Below are 14,461 nucleotides of genomic sequence, written 5' to 3'. Positions count from 1 at the left end.
GGTGGCGTGAAGTGCAGTTTTGAAACCAGACGTTGGTGAGTTCAGATGATGATGATGATGATTTATTAATTCGATATTTATACCGCCCTTCCAAAAATGGCTCAGGGCAGTTAACACAGAGAAATAATAAGTAAGTAAGTAAGATGGATCCCTGTCCTCAAAGGGCTCACAATCTAAAAAGAAACATAAGATAGTCACAAAGACTTGGAGGTTCCTGCAAACTGGACTTTCCACCAGTCGTGTGAAGTCACCTAATTATTGTCTTCTGTCTCAACATTTCTCCTTAGGACTGGTTTACACATAATAGCTACTTCATGGTCTCACTCACAGATGCATACTGCAACACGGACCCTTGTGCAACACCACACATACACCAGGATACAGATGTGTGTTACAGCACACATTCATTCATTCATACATGCTATGCCTCGCATGCACATATCGCAAACATACATACGTGTTATCTAACTACATGGAATAATATTTTGTTGGAGGGAATGTTTAAAGTGACATGGAGAAAATCACCCCTGCTGCACCATGGTGAATATCAACAGCATGTTACACATTAAAACCTCCAAGTAGAGCAGTTTGAAGTTGTTTCTCTATGTGACTGTAATAGGCAGACTGTCCCTCAATTATTCATAGATAGGGATGTGCACGAACCGGTTCGGTGGTCTATTCACAGACCACCGTACCAGTTTGAAAGACTGGTGTTCGAGCCGGTTAGAAAGTGTTGGAGGGTAGCTTTAAGGCACAGAGGGGGTGTCCTTACCTCCCCCGCCATGTTTCCCCCTCCTGCGCTGCTTCCAAAGCCACTGTCGTGAGGCGGCTGTATCCCTCTTGCCACCCTGGTCAGCATAATACCAGAAGCGGCCAGCGCACATCCGCGTGTTCCCTTTGGGATCAGGGAGCCATTTTATTTATTTATATCTATGTAAACCGCTTTGGGAACTCTTGTTGAAAAGCGGTATATAAATATTCTTCGTAGTAGTAGTAGTAGTAGTAGTAGTAGTAGTAGGTGGCTTCTGCTGTGTTCCAGATAATAGAAAACAGGGCAGGTCTTCTAGGCAAATAATAGAAAGCAAGGCAGGTCTCCTCACTTCTGCTTGGGGACTGCTTCAGAAGGCTCCCCATTCCCCACTTTTCTTAGGAGTTTTGGAGTGGGGTGGGGGTGCTATTTCAGTGCTTTGCCCTCCCACCCCTAAAAATACTCTCCCTAAAAGGTCTTTGAGGATTTGTTAAATTGGGAATCAGCAGCTTCTGGCCTTCCTTTCTATACTGATGGGAAGACATAGCTAACATCCCTCTGAATTTCAGGTTTTAGGGGAAACTGTCAGCCAGGGGCGTAGCTATAATTGAGCGGATAAGTTCAAAGAACCCAGGTCCCCAAGCTCCACAGGGCCCCCAGCTCTACCCCTCCCTGTTTTCTTCATTATCTCCCTCACTTTGAGGGACCACTGGGGAGAGGGGCGAACGTGGGCCCCCTCTCCCCTAGCTACACCCCTGCTGTCAGCCAAACAGGCACATTAGAAGATACTCCTTTCAGAGCATTCACATCCACTACTAACCCTGCATGGACAAAATACAAAAAAATTGGTTTTAGTACAAGTCTAGGAAGAAGGTAGGGGAAAGAAGTAAAATAAAGATCAGGCATATCCGAAAGTGAAAACTTGCAAATTAACTTTTAGCCCGACAGGACTCATTGGCAGGATCAGTTAACAGTTTGCAGTCTTGGGAGGCCAGCTTGGCCAGGGAGAAACAAACAGTTCCCAAAGGGCTGCAGTTCCAAAGGAAGTGAGGGAACAAAAGGGGAAAGCAAGATCAGGTGGGAGGAGGTCGGGCTAAAGTCATCTTAACAACCAATAGGAAACGACAGCCGATTGGTTGTAAAGATAACTTGGGATGTTCATAACTCAGATTCACAGAGCTAGGAACACAGTTACCAGGAGGAAATGAACCTAATTGGTGAGTAGCAACATGTTTTTACTCCCCCTCAGCCACTGGTGAGGGTGCGAAGTGCAGTGCTTTGGTTCACAAACCAACTTGAGCATAGTGCATTTTTTTTAAACGTTTGTTTATTGGAATGATAATAGTTCAGCTTTCACTAAGTGTGAAGTACTCTATGGATAGAGATGACCCTTTCTGGCAGCTTTACTGCAGTAGGGGGGGAAATATTAAAAATAAATGGATTGGCCAGTCTGCATAAAATCAAATACACAGAGCCTTCCCACCCTGCCCCAGATCTGTGCCCAATATCAACACCCTATGCCAAGCCATCCTGGAAATATACAAAGGTGGGGTGGGGTGGAAATATAACCCACACAACCCCTTAGTCACACACACACACCCCTCTTCAGGGCTTTGTGGTGGATAGCTCTGAGTGAGAACAGGCAGGCACACTGAAAGTAATAGCAACAGCAGCATGGCAGCAGAGGACATGAGAGGAGCCTCCTTTAGGCTCCCACAGCAGCAGCCTCATCAGTGCTACTGGGGCCCTCCAAGAGAGCTGAGAGTAGGATGGCCCAGCAGAAGCGTTTCTACCTCCCTCCCTGCCTGGCTTGGAAACACTTTTGATTGGCAGGCAGGCTGCCAGAGGCAGCGTACACTGCATGCAACCCCCGCCCCTGAACAGCTGATGGTCAGGTTGGGTAAGGAAGGCTCCCTGTGCAGTACAGAGCCCTCTAATTGGCTGAGAAGCAGGCCAGAGATGGGGGGAGGGGGGCTTTGGGATTCTGAGTGGTGTGTCATGGCATTGGTGGGAATTCGTGGCTGTCCCGGGTAAATCGGGACAGTTGGCAGGAATGGGCATATTCATGGAGTCCCCACCTTATAAATGAACAAATATAGTTCCTATGAGGGATGACTTGTTTGTATGTGTGGACTGGCATTTGTAAGTCAGGGACTTCAGTAATTAAATATGTGATGCAGCTTTGTTTGTATGTATGGGTTATTTGTAAGTCGGGGAGTGCCTGTAGTTAGCTTCACCCTAACCTGCTCAGCTTCCAACCAAGATGGGAAATGTAGTTCTATAACGGCCTCAACAATGTCAAAAGTGTGAGCTTCTGTCTGCCAGTGTGGTGAAATCTGCAAGCAGGAGGAATAGGGCTTTCTATGAAGAATTATGCATATAGTCAGTAGTAGTGAAGCTTAAAAATATAATAGTGATAAATCTCATAATGTAGTGTGAAAGCTTCTGTCAGGCTTGTGGCTAATTTATTTAGTTAAATGGAGCACTGAAATCCAAATTACATCTTTAAAATGGCAAAAAATATTCATCGCATAAGCAATTTATATGGAACTCTGTCAACATTTATGTCAACATTAAAAGCAACATTTAAAATGATCAAGTATTAAATTAAGTGAAAGTGTAACTAATGGACACATTTCTTTTATACATGCTCTTGTATTGACAGGTGTCTTTCATTAGATCTTTGAATAATGACTTTAATAGTGTTTTGGCACACAGAAGCAGCTCAAGAAGGAATAAACATCCTAAGCAATAAATTTAGTGGTAGAAACCAGTTTCAGAACCAAATTTGTCTTACGAGAATGCAGGAGAGCGGATTAATACCTTTGTTATTAGTATTCTAATATGTTGATGTCAATAATACAATTTCAGTGGAGTTGTATGTTGACTCAGTCTTGTGAATGCTTCAGCACATGTCCCAATTGTTTTATAAACTATTCAACACATTCTAGTTCTATTTAAATATGTCACTCATCATGGATAAAAGCTATTAACAATACAGCCATGTAGTCCTGTTTTCTAAACTAACAACATGAGGCCTTTGTTTGGCAGTACAGCCATAAATTTTCAGCAGTAGCAACCCTCATTTTTGTAATTCATTACATTTGAAGGTTGGCTGATGGTAGCAGCAAAACAGAGCATGGGCACAGCTGAAGTACTTATATCCCTATTGTAATCATGCAATCAAAATTGTGTATGCAAAGCTCCTGCTCTTATTACAAATCCTCACCTCTCTTCTGTCAAGTTGTTTGTGTGCACACACAATTGAAAAGGGACATCATGTATTCTGTAATTTAGAGTAGCAACTCACTACCATTTATAAACATGGTTATTATCAGACATTATTATTTAGGTACATGAATAAAATAATAATTCAGGTAAAGGTACAAGTACAACATCCCAGCCTGATAATTAGTCTCTTGTTTGTGCATTTATTGTCTGGGAAACCTGTAAAATCCGGAGGATTATCTAGAATTTATTAATTGTTATTTCTTGTTTACACAGTCAGACAGGTGTTATTGACTGGTTTGTTTTATCCAGACATCGAGTCCTTCCCAAGGACCTGGGATGGCTGAATTTTATTGTCAATTGTTATAGATATCGTCACAGAATATAGGCTGTTCCCAGTAAAGCTGCTTTTTGTAATTGACTGATGGTGATTTCTGTGGCCCCGATGGTGTTGAGCTGCTCTTCAAGGTGTTTTGGAATTGCACCTAGGGTGCCAATTACCACTGGGATAATTTTGGTCTTCTTCTGCCACAGCCTTTCAATTTCAATTTGTAGATCTTTGTATTTGGTGATTTTTTCTGTTTCTTTTTCTTCTATTCTGCTATCCCCTGGTATTGCTATGTCGATTATTTTAACTTGTTTTTCTTTCTTCTCAACTACAGTTATATCTGGTGTATTGTGTGGCAGATGTTTGTCTGTTTGTAGTCGGAAGTCCCATAATATTATTGTATCTTCATTTTCTACAACTTGTTCAATTTTATGGTCCCACCAATTTATTATTATTATTAATTCGATATAGATGCTTAAGCAGAGATTTTCTCATGCAACGGGGCCTTAGATCTTGTTCCTTCCTTCCTACATACTGCAGTCTATTCTCCCTGTTACCACCAGAAGTTCTGCCGCTGCTGAGGATCAGAGAGTGCTCTGGAACCAAAGATGTGGTGAGGGGGCTAAAATTTGAGGTGGTTAGTAGAAACTGAGAGTCTCCCTCCTCAAGAGAGAGAGAGGGATCTACCCAGTTTTGTTTTGAGTTTTTGTTGTTGTTGTTTTAAGTGTCCTTGTGGCAAGTGCAGAACTAAGATGGTCTCAACTACAAGGTCTGCCACCCCAGGAAGTTTGAAAAAGCTCTTGGATCATTTCTGAAAAAAGACTGTGGAAATATAACTGTGTGGTAATTTCAGACTCAAGTATCTAGCATCTATGACACACTCCTTTCTTCTTTTCACCCAGGACATGTGATGTCTTCAATTACATTGTCCAAAAAGCCAAATTATTTATATTTTTTAGTTACCCCTTTTTATTGTGCTGTTACAATGCAGTTCTTCTGGCAGCAACATGAGTTCTTTCTGGTTTTGTCCTTCTAATTGAGTTTTGCCCCTCTTTTTAGCTATTTTACCCACCTAATTTCTGATTAGTAAGGCTTGGATTCAAAACACAAATGCAAGTAGAATATGGCTTTCCCAGCCCCTTTACCATTCCCAGAAGCTGTTTCTGACTGCTAGGGGACTTTCTGAAATGGTGCAGGATATTCCATGAAAGTTTTTCACACCCTGCTTTTAGTTCGCATCTCCTCCGGAATGGTGGTGTGCATTCACGTAAGAACAGCCCTGCTGGATCAGGCCCAAGGCCCATCTAGTCCAGCATCCTGTTTCACACAGTGGCCCACCAGATGCCACTGGAAGCCTACAGCAGGAGTTGAGGGCATGCCCTCTCTCCTGTTGTTACTCCCTTGCAACTTGTATTCAGAGGCATCCTGCTTCTGAGGCTGGAGGTGGCCTATATTCCTCCGACTAGTAGCTGTTGATAGCCCTCTCCTCCATGAAGTTATCCAAATCCCACTTAAAGCCTTCCAGGTTTTTAGCTTTCGCCACATCTTGTGGCAGAGAATTCCACAAGCTGATTATGAGTTGTGTGAAAAAGTTCTTCCATTTGTCGGTCCTAAATTTCCTGGCAATCAATTTCATGGGACGACCCCTGGTTCTAGTGTTATGGGAGAGGGAGAAAAATTTATCTCGATCCACTTTCTCCACACTGTGCATGAATTAATAAACCTCTATCATGTCTCCCTGCATGTAAAAGACAAATTTACCCCCAAGTCTCTGCGAGCTATCAGGGAGCACTTTACACACAATACGGGTTTTTAATTGTGTGTTAAGAGTGTAGCCTGATTTATATCCAGGGTTAAAAAATCCACTTTTTGCGGTGGCTTTTTTTGGGCAACTTTGCAGTAAAGCCTAGGGATATGCACGAACCTGTTCGGCGGTCTATACAAAGACCGCCAAACACATTCGGTACCCCCATGTTTGAACCGGTTTGAACATGTGTCTCTTTAAGGCATGGGGAGGGTGTTCTTACCTCCCCCACTGTGCTTCCCCCTCTGGTGCTGAATTAAAAATCCCTGGTGTGGGGCGGCTGTATTCCCTCTTGCCACCCTGGTCAGCATAATACCAGAAGTGGCAGGTATGTGTGCATACAACGCACGTGAGCATGGGTATGCCACTTCCAATATTATGCTGACTTGGGCGGCAAGAGGGAATACAGCCACTGCGCCAGTGATTTTTAAAGCAGGGCCGGAGGGGGACGTGTGGCAGAGGATGTAAGAACACCCTCCCCATGCCTTAAAGAGATCCCCTCCTGCCTCCCAGGTGTACACAGAACTGGTTCTGTGCACACCCCTAGAAAAGGCTTGCAGTAAACCATGGTAAAGCCTGCTGTCTGGGAAAGCTCATGGGCGGCTTCAGTCGACTTGCTTGCACAAGGTATTCCTCCCTGATTCCTGCCAATTCCTTTCTCCTATTGCAGTTCCTTACTCCAAAAACCATTCCAGAGGATCCCCTGATACTCAGAAGCCTTCTTTCAGAGAGGCAGGAGCTACAGTGGAGGGGAGGCTTGATAGGCAGAAATTAGGCAGTTTCACTTTGGAGGAGCAAGTCCTCTCCCCCTGCAGCACCCCATTGCCACTGTCCAAGCCATTCTGGAAAGTTCTCTGACCATCAGGAGTCTCTGTTCAGGAGGCAGGAAAGCCCCGTTGTTACAGTCTATATTCACACAACTCTGGATCTGAAGTCTAACTGTGCCTCCTTCTATGTATAAGAGATTGCACATGTACAAGTAGACTTTCTTCTCCCATCCCCCCAAACAGTGCAGGATTTGGGGGGAAAGCTTCACTTTCTATGCAGACTTGGCTTGTGCACTTATCTGAATCATGACATCCAAGAATAATGTATTACACCCTGAATAATTGGCTTCTTTTGTGAAAAATCACTGTACTGAAGAAGAGAACAAAGAGAAATGGGTAGTGTTAAAACATGAAACAATAGAAATACAACAAAACAGGACACAATTGTTTTAGTGGCTGAAAAATTGTCATGGTTGCTCTCTTGTTTTTTAGATTTAACTTCCAGAAGATTTAATAATCTACATAAATGCAACATCAGAAGTTGGCAATTCAACAACACTGCAAGTACATTGATGTTTTGTGCTTTCAATCAATATATCTTGCACACATAAGAAACAGAACAATTTGAATTTATTTAAAGTTCACCTCAAAATGCAATGTGTTTCTTTTTTTAAAAACAAACAAATATTCAAAACATCAAAATATTTCTAATTTAAAATGAAACACTGTTAAGAATAAAGACAATTTACAGAGAGTATGGTGGTGAGGGAATGGTGAATTAGGCACAGTGTTAAGGCCAGCATTCATTAAAACATTTTTATGCTCATTCAGTATTTAGGAAGTATCAACAAGATAAAATGTACTGAAACAAATCCATATAAAAATGTATTAGTAGATTTTCCATCGTGACATGATTAATGAATTGATTAGGTAATACTTTAAGAACTATATTTTCTTCCTTCCAACTAAATTAGGTTTCTAATTCAGGAGAGATAACGTTTTGGAGTAGGGGAAATAAATGAATAGTACTCAATATGCATTCTGTACCTAGGGAAGGACAATTAAAAAGTGACAACCATCAAGGGAATCACTTTGATATAGCATCTCTTTCTTTAAAATAAAACAGAAAACCCCAAAACGTTGTTATATCAATTGCATAGGCATTTAAATATAAGGCCAAGCAGGAGACTAGGCATAATAAAGATCATAAAAAGAGAACTATGGTATCAAAACATTGTATTTCCATCTGAAGAGCAATCTATTTTATTTTTTAAAAAGAAAGAAAAATCACAGTTTTTCTAGTACTACAAACAGTGAATGTCAAACTGTTCCATTCATTTTCATACTAAAAACCAAAACTAAGGCTTGGTAAAAGTAGAAAACTGAAAGCTCATTGTTTAAACCTGATAAGTTGTGTTAGCACCACAGTGCTAGGTACGTACCTGATGTTAGAATTTCTACCTTCCGTAAATAATGTTAACTGCTTGCAAATAAAGTGTAAGAGCACTTCTTACTGCACACCGTCAGCAGTTTTGCAGGTTTACTAGATGTTTAATTCTTCAGTGTAATGATCCCACCCTGCAGAATCCTCACTTACTGATCAATAAACGCTGTCATGCATGAAAATATAACAGAAACTTTTCTATTCATTAGAAGTTACATGACAGAAAGGTAGATCCTAAAACCAATAATATCTATTATTACTAACTCACAGCCATTTCTGTTAGGAAGGCAACTGAGACTTCCACATATTCTTTGAATGTATTAAATATAAAACATAGCTATTTGACATATCGCTTGACATTTCAAGTAGATTAAGTTGTGAAACTATTCCTTGCTAATTAATTTCTGATCTGTTAAAATGAACTTCAGAACCTTAATTTCCATATGATACATTTAGCTTACTTGAATGGTATAACATATAACAGTTTCAGGGGGGAAATTGTTAAAAGTACATTAGCTGGGGAAAGCTGAACCAATGTTTTAATAGGAGAAAAGTGCATAAACACGATAATACTAGTGTCAGCTTCAGGCCAAAATTTTTTCTGGGACCTAAGCAATACTATTTTACACATTATTTTACATCTTAAAAATCACACAGATGCCACAGTTTCAGTTTATGACCTGGCTTTTTACATATTGGTGGGGGGAGACCATTCATTCAATAACTGTCCAGTACTCTTCTGTCAATTAATGGTGTAACTGCAGCTTTTTATTAATAAACATTTAAGCACGACGAAGAAGGGTTTGTTTGCTTGTTTCATTTTAAACTTTTTGTTGGTGTTTCAGATTCTGTAGATTGCCTCCCATCAGTCCAAGCTTCCCGCGTACTCTTCAGTGCTAGTGTCTTTTGTTGGTCAACCACAACGTAATCAACTCTTTCATCAGCCACACTGCTACCTGAACCACTGCTCTTTTTCTGGAGAACAGAAGAAGAAGAAGAAAAAAGGGTAAACGGTAAGCTAACAGAAATCTTTTTTTTTTTTTTAACAAAGCAACTTCATTAATGAATATCAGTACTGCTATCTTTAATACATTCGGTTTTAATAAATATGGTACAATGTATGTCGCTTAAAATCCACTTAGCAAAAAATCCACTTAGCAATATAATGACAGGTGATTAGATTAGGGATGTGCACAAACCAAGGTTCGTGCACTGGTTCCTCACCATAGGGAAGGGAGCAGCAAGTTGGATCTTTTAAAAATGAGGAGCGCAGGTCCTTACCTGCTCTCCACCATTGCATGCAGCTTCCTGCTGTAACAACGCTCCCAAGAACCTGCATGCACATGGCATCTGCGCATGCACAGCACAATTTGTGTGGTCAGCATGGTGTTGTTGACCATGCACATGGCACCCACACATGCATGGATGCCATGTGAATGCTGGTGCTGCACACGGGTTGTTGGGGGCAGTGCCATCACAGCAGGAAGCTGCATGTGGCAGCGGAGAGAAGGTAAAGGCCTGCTCTCTTCTTTTTTTAAAGATCCCGCTTGCCATTCTCCTCCCTGCGGCGCCAAACCAGTGTGGGAACCTTGGTTTGTGTACATCCCTAACTAAGATTCCGTGGTTCTCTATCTTGCTGATAGCACAGATTATGGCTACAAGGCTAAATTGGTATACATACATACATACATACATAAAATTTATTACTTGTCAAGAGCCAATTTGAATTCGTGAAGAGTCAATGGTAAGCTTCTTAAAGCTATTTTATTTATTTTTAATATGTATATACTGCCTGATATTTTAGTTCTTATACATTGCAATAACGAGGTATGAAAAAGAACATACTACAGATAGCCTGTCCTATGAGTTATAATTTTTAATTTATTCAATTATACATTATCCCCAAAAGGCAGCTGCATTAAGACTAATACCACCCTGGGCCCAATCCAGTCTTTTGCAGGAACAGCACCCACATAAAGCCAGATCTTCATTGAGTCTAAGAAAACCCTGCCCCCACCCCTGCCAGATTGTTACTAGTCAATGAGAGACTCATGGGCATCTCCCTGTCTTGTCATACCCATTCTGTTTGGTCAGTGAAATATTCCCTGGGTGCAGAGGAGGGCTGCACAGGGATATGGGGAGGTGTGCATATTCTTTGTAAAATCCTGGCATACTGAGTGCCCATGATCATGCACTGAAAGGGATGAGGGACAGGGCTCTGTATGCCACATAAGGAGTCTGTCTTGCATGGGGCCTGTGCCCATAGGAGACTGGGTTAGGCCCACTATGTTCATATAGCACATGAATACTCCCCATGGAATTATAATACCAGTTAACAAATATTGGCCTGCATCTAGACTGCCATTGCATTAGCACAAGGACATTTTACAAAGAAAGGAACATCTGCCCCATACTAGGAACATAGGAAGCGGCCTTATGCCAAGTCAGACCATTGATCCATCTTGCTCAGTATTGTCTACGCAGATTGGTAGTGGCTTCTCCAAGGTTGCAGGCAGGGTTTTTTCTCAACCCTATCTTGGAGATGCCAGGGAAGGAACTTGGAACCTTCTGCATGTAAGTGCTCTTCCCAGAGCAGCAACATCTCCTGAGGAGAATATCTAACAGTGTTCACCTGTAGTCACCGATTCAAATCTAAACCCTGCTCAGCAAAGGAGACAATTCATGCTTACTACCACAAGACCAGCTCCCCTCTGGTCTTGTGGTAACAGAAGATGTAGACAAGCTACACAAGAACTAGTGTAGGTTCTACATATACCATGCAACATGCATCACATTACTTCCCAGTTTTAAATGTTCTAAGCCTTGTAGTGATAGAAAAAGAACCTACAGGTGAAACTCGAAAAATCAGAATATCGTGCAAAAGTTCATTAATTTCAGTAATGCAAATTAAAAGGTGAAACTGATATATGAGATAGACGCATTACATGCAAAGCGAGATAAGTCAAGCCTTAATTTGTTATAATTGTGATGATCATGGTGTACAGCTCATGAGAACCCCAAATCCACAATCCCAGAAAATTAGAATATTACATGAAACCAATAAAACAAGGATTGAAGAATAGAACAATATTGGACCTCTGAAAAGTATAAGCATGCATATGTATTCAGTACTTGGTTTGGGCCCCTTTTGCAACAATTACTGCCTCAATGCAGCGTGGCATGGATGCTATCAGCCTGTGGCACTGCTGAGGTGTTATGGAAGACCAGGATGCTTCAATAGCGGCCTTCAGCTCTTCTGCATTGTTTGGTCTCATGTCTCTCATCCTTCTCTTGGCAACGCCCCATAGATTCTCTATGGGGTTCAGGTCAGGCGAGTTTGCTAGCCAATCAAGCACAGTAATCCCATGGTCATTGAACCAGGTTTTGGTACTTTTGGCAGTGTGGGCAGGAGCCAAGTCCTGCTGGAAAATGAAGTCAGCATCCCCATACAGCTCGTCTGCGGAAGGAAGCATGAAGTGCTCCAAAATCTCCTGATAGACGGCTGCGTTGACCCTGGACTTAATGAAGCACAGTGGACCAACACCAGCAGATGACATGGCTCCCCAAATCAACACAGACTGTGGAAACTTCACACTGGACTTCAAGCATCTTGCATTGTGAGCCTCTCCATTCTTCCTCCAGACTCTGGGTCCTTGGTTTCCAAATGAGATGCAAAAGTTGCTCTCATCAGAAAAGAGGACTTTGGACCACTGAGCAACAGACCAGTTCTTTTTTTCTTGAGCCCAGGTAAGACGCTTCTGACGTTGTTTGTTGTTCAGGAGCGGCTTGACAAGAGGAATACGACATTTGAAGCCCATGTCCAGGATCCGTCTGTGTGTGGTGGCTCTTGATGCACTAACTCCAGCCTCAGTCCACTCCTTGTGAAAGTCCCCAACACTTTTGAATGGCCTTTTCCTGACAATCCTCTCCAGGCTGCGGTCATCCCTGCTGCTTGTGCACCTTTTTCTTCCACACTTTCCCCCTCCACATAACTTTCTATTGATATGCTTTGATACAGCACTTTGGGAACATCCAACTTCTTTTGCAATTACCTTTTGAGGCTTTCCCTCCTTATGGAGGGTGTCAATGATGGTTTTCTGCACAACTGTCAAGTCAGCAGTCTTTCCCATGATTGTGATTCCTAATGAACCAGACTGAGAGACCATTTAAAGGCTCAGGAACCCTTTGCAGGTGTTATGGATTGATTAGCTGATTGGAGTGGGACACCTGGAGCTTAGACTGTTGAACCTTTTCACAATATTCTAATTTTCTGAGATTGTGGATTTGGGGTTCTCATGAGCGGTACGCCATGATCATCACAATTATAACAAATTAAGGCTTGACTTATCTCGCTTTGCATGTAATGTGTCTATCTCATATATCAGTTTCACCTTTTAATTTGCATTACTGAAATTAATGAACTTTTGCACGATATTCTAATTTTTCGAGTTTCACCTGTACACTCATTCTTTTGTCTACATCTTCCACTAGCACAACTCCACAGGCACCTTGTCACTTTTTATAGCAGCCGAGCTTTGAAATCCAGAGCTGCACCACAGATTCACAGCTACTCAGGTTTTGCTTACCTTGCGAGGTGGAGTTGATTTCCCAGAATCTAGATCCAGATCTAAATACTCCACTTGCTTATCACCTTTAGGTTTTACCATAGGACTGCTTCCTCCATCAAGACTGCTGCTGCCAAACAAAACCTGAAATTGTAATTAACATAATTTAGTCAGCAGCAGTGACAACTTTAATGGAATGCAGCACTCAACACAGCACATTAAAAACTGATTAGACAAAGATCTAACTTTAAAGGACCAACAGTGTTTTAAACTAATACCAGCTTTAATTAATGTCAAGATTGAGACATAATGGCTAGGGAGGAGGAGATCAACCTCCAATTGGATCAACATCAAATTTGATACCAACGTTCATAAGCATTTTAATTGTTAAGCAACATTAATAAAATATAAAGAAAGAGCAGCATACATATACCAAGAGCATGCAACATGCATCACATTACTTCCCAGTTTTAAATGCTCTAAGCCTTGGAGGGAGGGAGGGAGGGAAGGAGGGAGGGAGGGAGAGAACGGCACAGAAAATACTTAGATCGCAAACTACGTACTTGATCGTCACTGGACTGATTTGGATTCATGGGTACGTAGTTCTCTTCGCTGTCATGCGAGTCACTGCTGGAAGCTGTGCTATGAACGGAATCTGGTCGGGGCGACAAAGGGAACCTGGAGGCACTAAATTAATAGGAATCATTTTTTTAAAGTGAGGTTGAAACACATTCCTGATAAGCAGATATCAAGTAGAGTAAAACAATGTCTGGGATAGTCAAATTATGCAATAATACATTATAAACGATAACCCAAGCAGACTTTCTTGAAAGAAGCCCCAGTGCTTACAACTCACAGTAAACATGGCACAGGGCTCAAATTCTAATATCAAATGCTATTGCTCACATTAACAGATTGGTCAGAATAAATCAATTTACCTGGGTCATACACATGTCCCATTCACAATAGTCAAAAATTAAGTGGAAATAAATTTCCTCATTTTCTCATACCTTCTGCTATATAAATGGCTTGGGGGGGGATTTAAAGCAGTATATAAATATGTTATATAAGAATGGCCGTACAGTTTGAATGAAGAAAAAAATACTTACTCCCGTGTAAAACTTCTGGTGATTGGAGATCTAACTGGAGCTGGCAATTCTTCCCATTCAGGCAGCGGTTTAATTTCTAGTGGTGCTGGTTTTGCTACATAAAGAAGCAAAAACGTTTGAAAAATAGTGTATTTGGAAAGATAAAGTACTGTTGTTCTTCAAAAGGAATTCATACAATATTACTACAATTCTGTTTATTTTGAGTTTCCCATGAAGAGATAATTTCACATAGGAAATGTAAGAATTGGAGAACTTGCTTAAATTATATTTTATTCTCAACATTTGAGCCATTATATTAAAAAAATAGCTGCCTTATTGACGAGTTCTAAAAGCTGAGAGTAAAAAGGCAGTTCTACAGGAGGTCTCTAAATTCAAATGTTACTCTTGTGACAATAATATCTTGGCCATGTACAGAACTGATTCAGGTTTATTAATAAATGGCACTGTTAGGTTTTGTACATAAACTGC

At 41.2% G+C, this 14,461-nt stretch overlaps 1 protein-coding gene across 3 annotated transcripts in view; it reads right to left on the bottom strand.

Moving 5' to 3' along the window:
• Positions 1-7,356: 7,356 nt before the first annotated feature.
• GAB1 (GRB2 associated binding protein 1) overlaps positions 7,357-14,461 on the bottom strand; it is a 149,779-nt gene continuing 142,674 nt past the window's right edge. For all 3 annotated transcript variants that reach the window (XM_053253191.1, XM_053253192.1, XM_053253194.1), the window contains 4 exons: positions 13,994-14,087; positions 13,448-13,571; positions 12,906-13,028; positions 7,357-9,294 (listed from right to left, as the gene is read on the bottom strand). In XM_053253191.1, coding sequence (XP_053109166.1) covers positions 9,136-9,294; positions 12,906-13,028; positions 13,448-13,571; positions 13,994-14,087 — 500 coding nt within the window. In that variant the 3' untranslated portion in view covers positions 7,357-9,135. The remainder of the gene's footprint in view (positions 9,295-12,905; positions 13,029-13,447; positions 13,572-13,993; positions 14,088-14,461) is intronic.

The sequence above is a fragment of the Hemicordylus capensis genome, chromosome 5 (genome assembly GCF_027244095.1).
Source record: "Hemicordylus capensis ecotype Gifberg chromosome 5, rHemCap1.1.pri, whole genome shotgun sequence".
In the NCBI taxonomy this organism is placed as follows: Eukaryota; Metazoa; Chordata; class Lepidosauria; order Squamata; family Cordylidae; genus Hemicordylus; species Hemicordylus capensis.
Note: the sequence above shows the minus strand (reverse complement) of the source record. Positions and strands in the feature narration are given on the sequence as shown.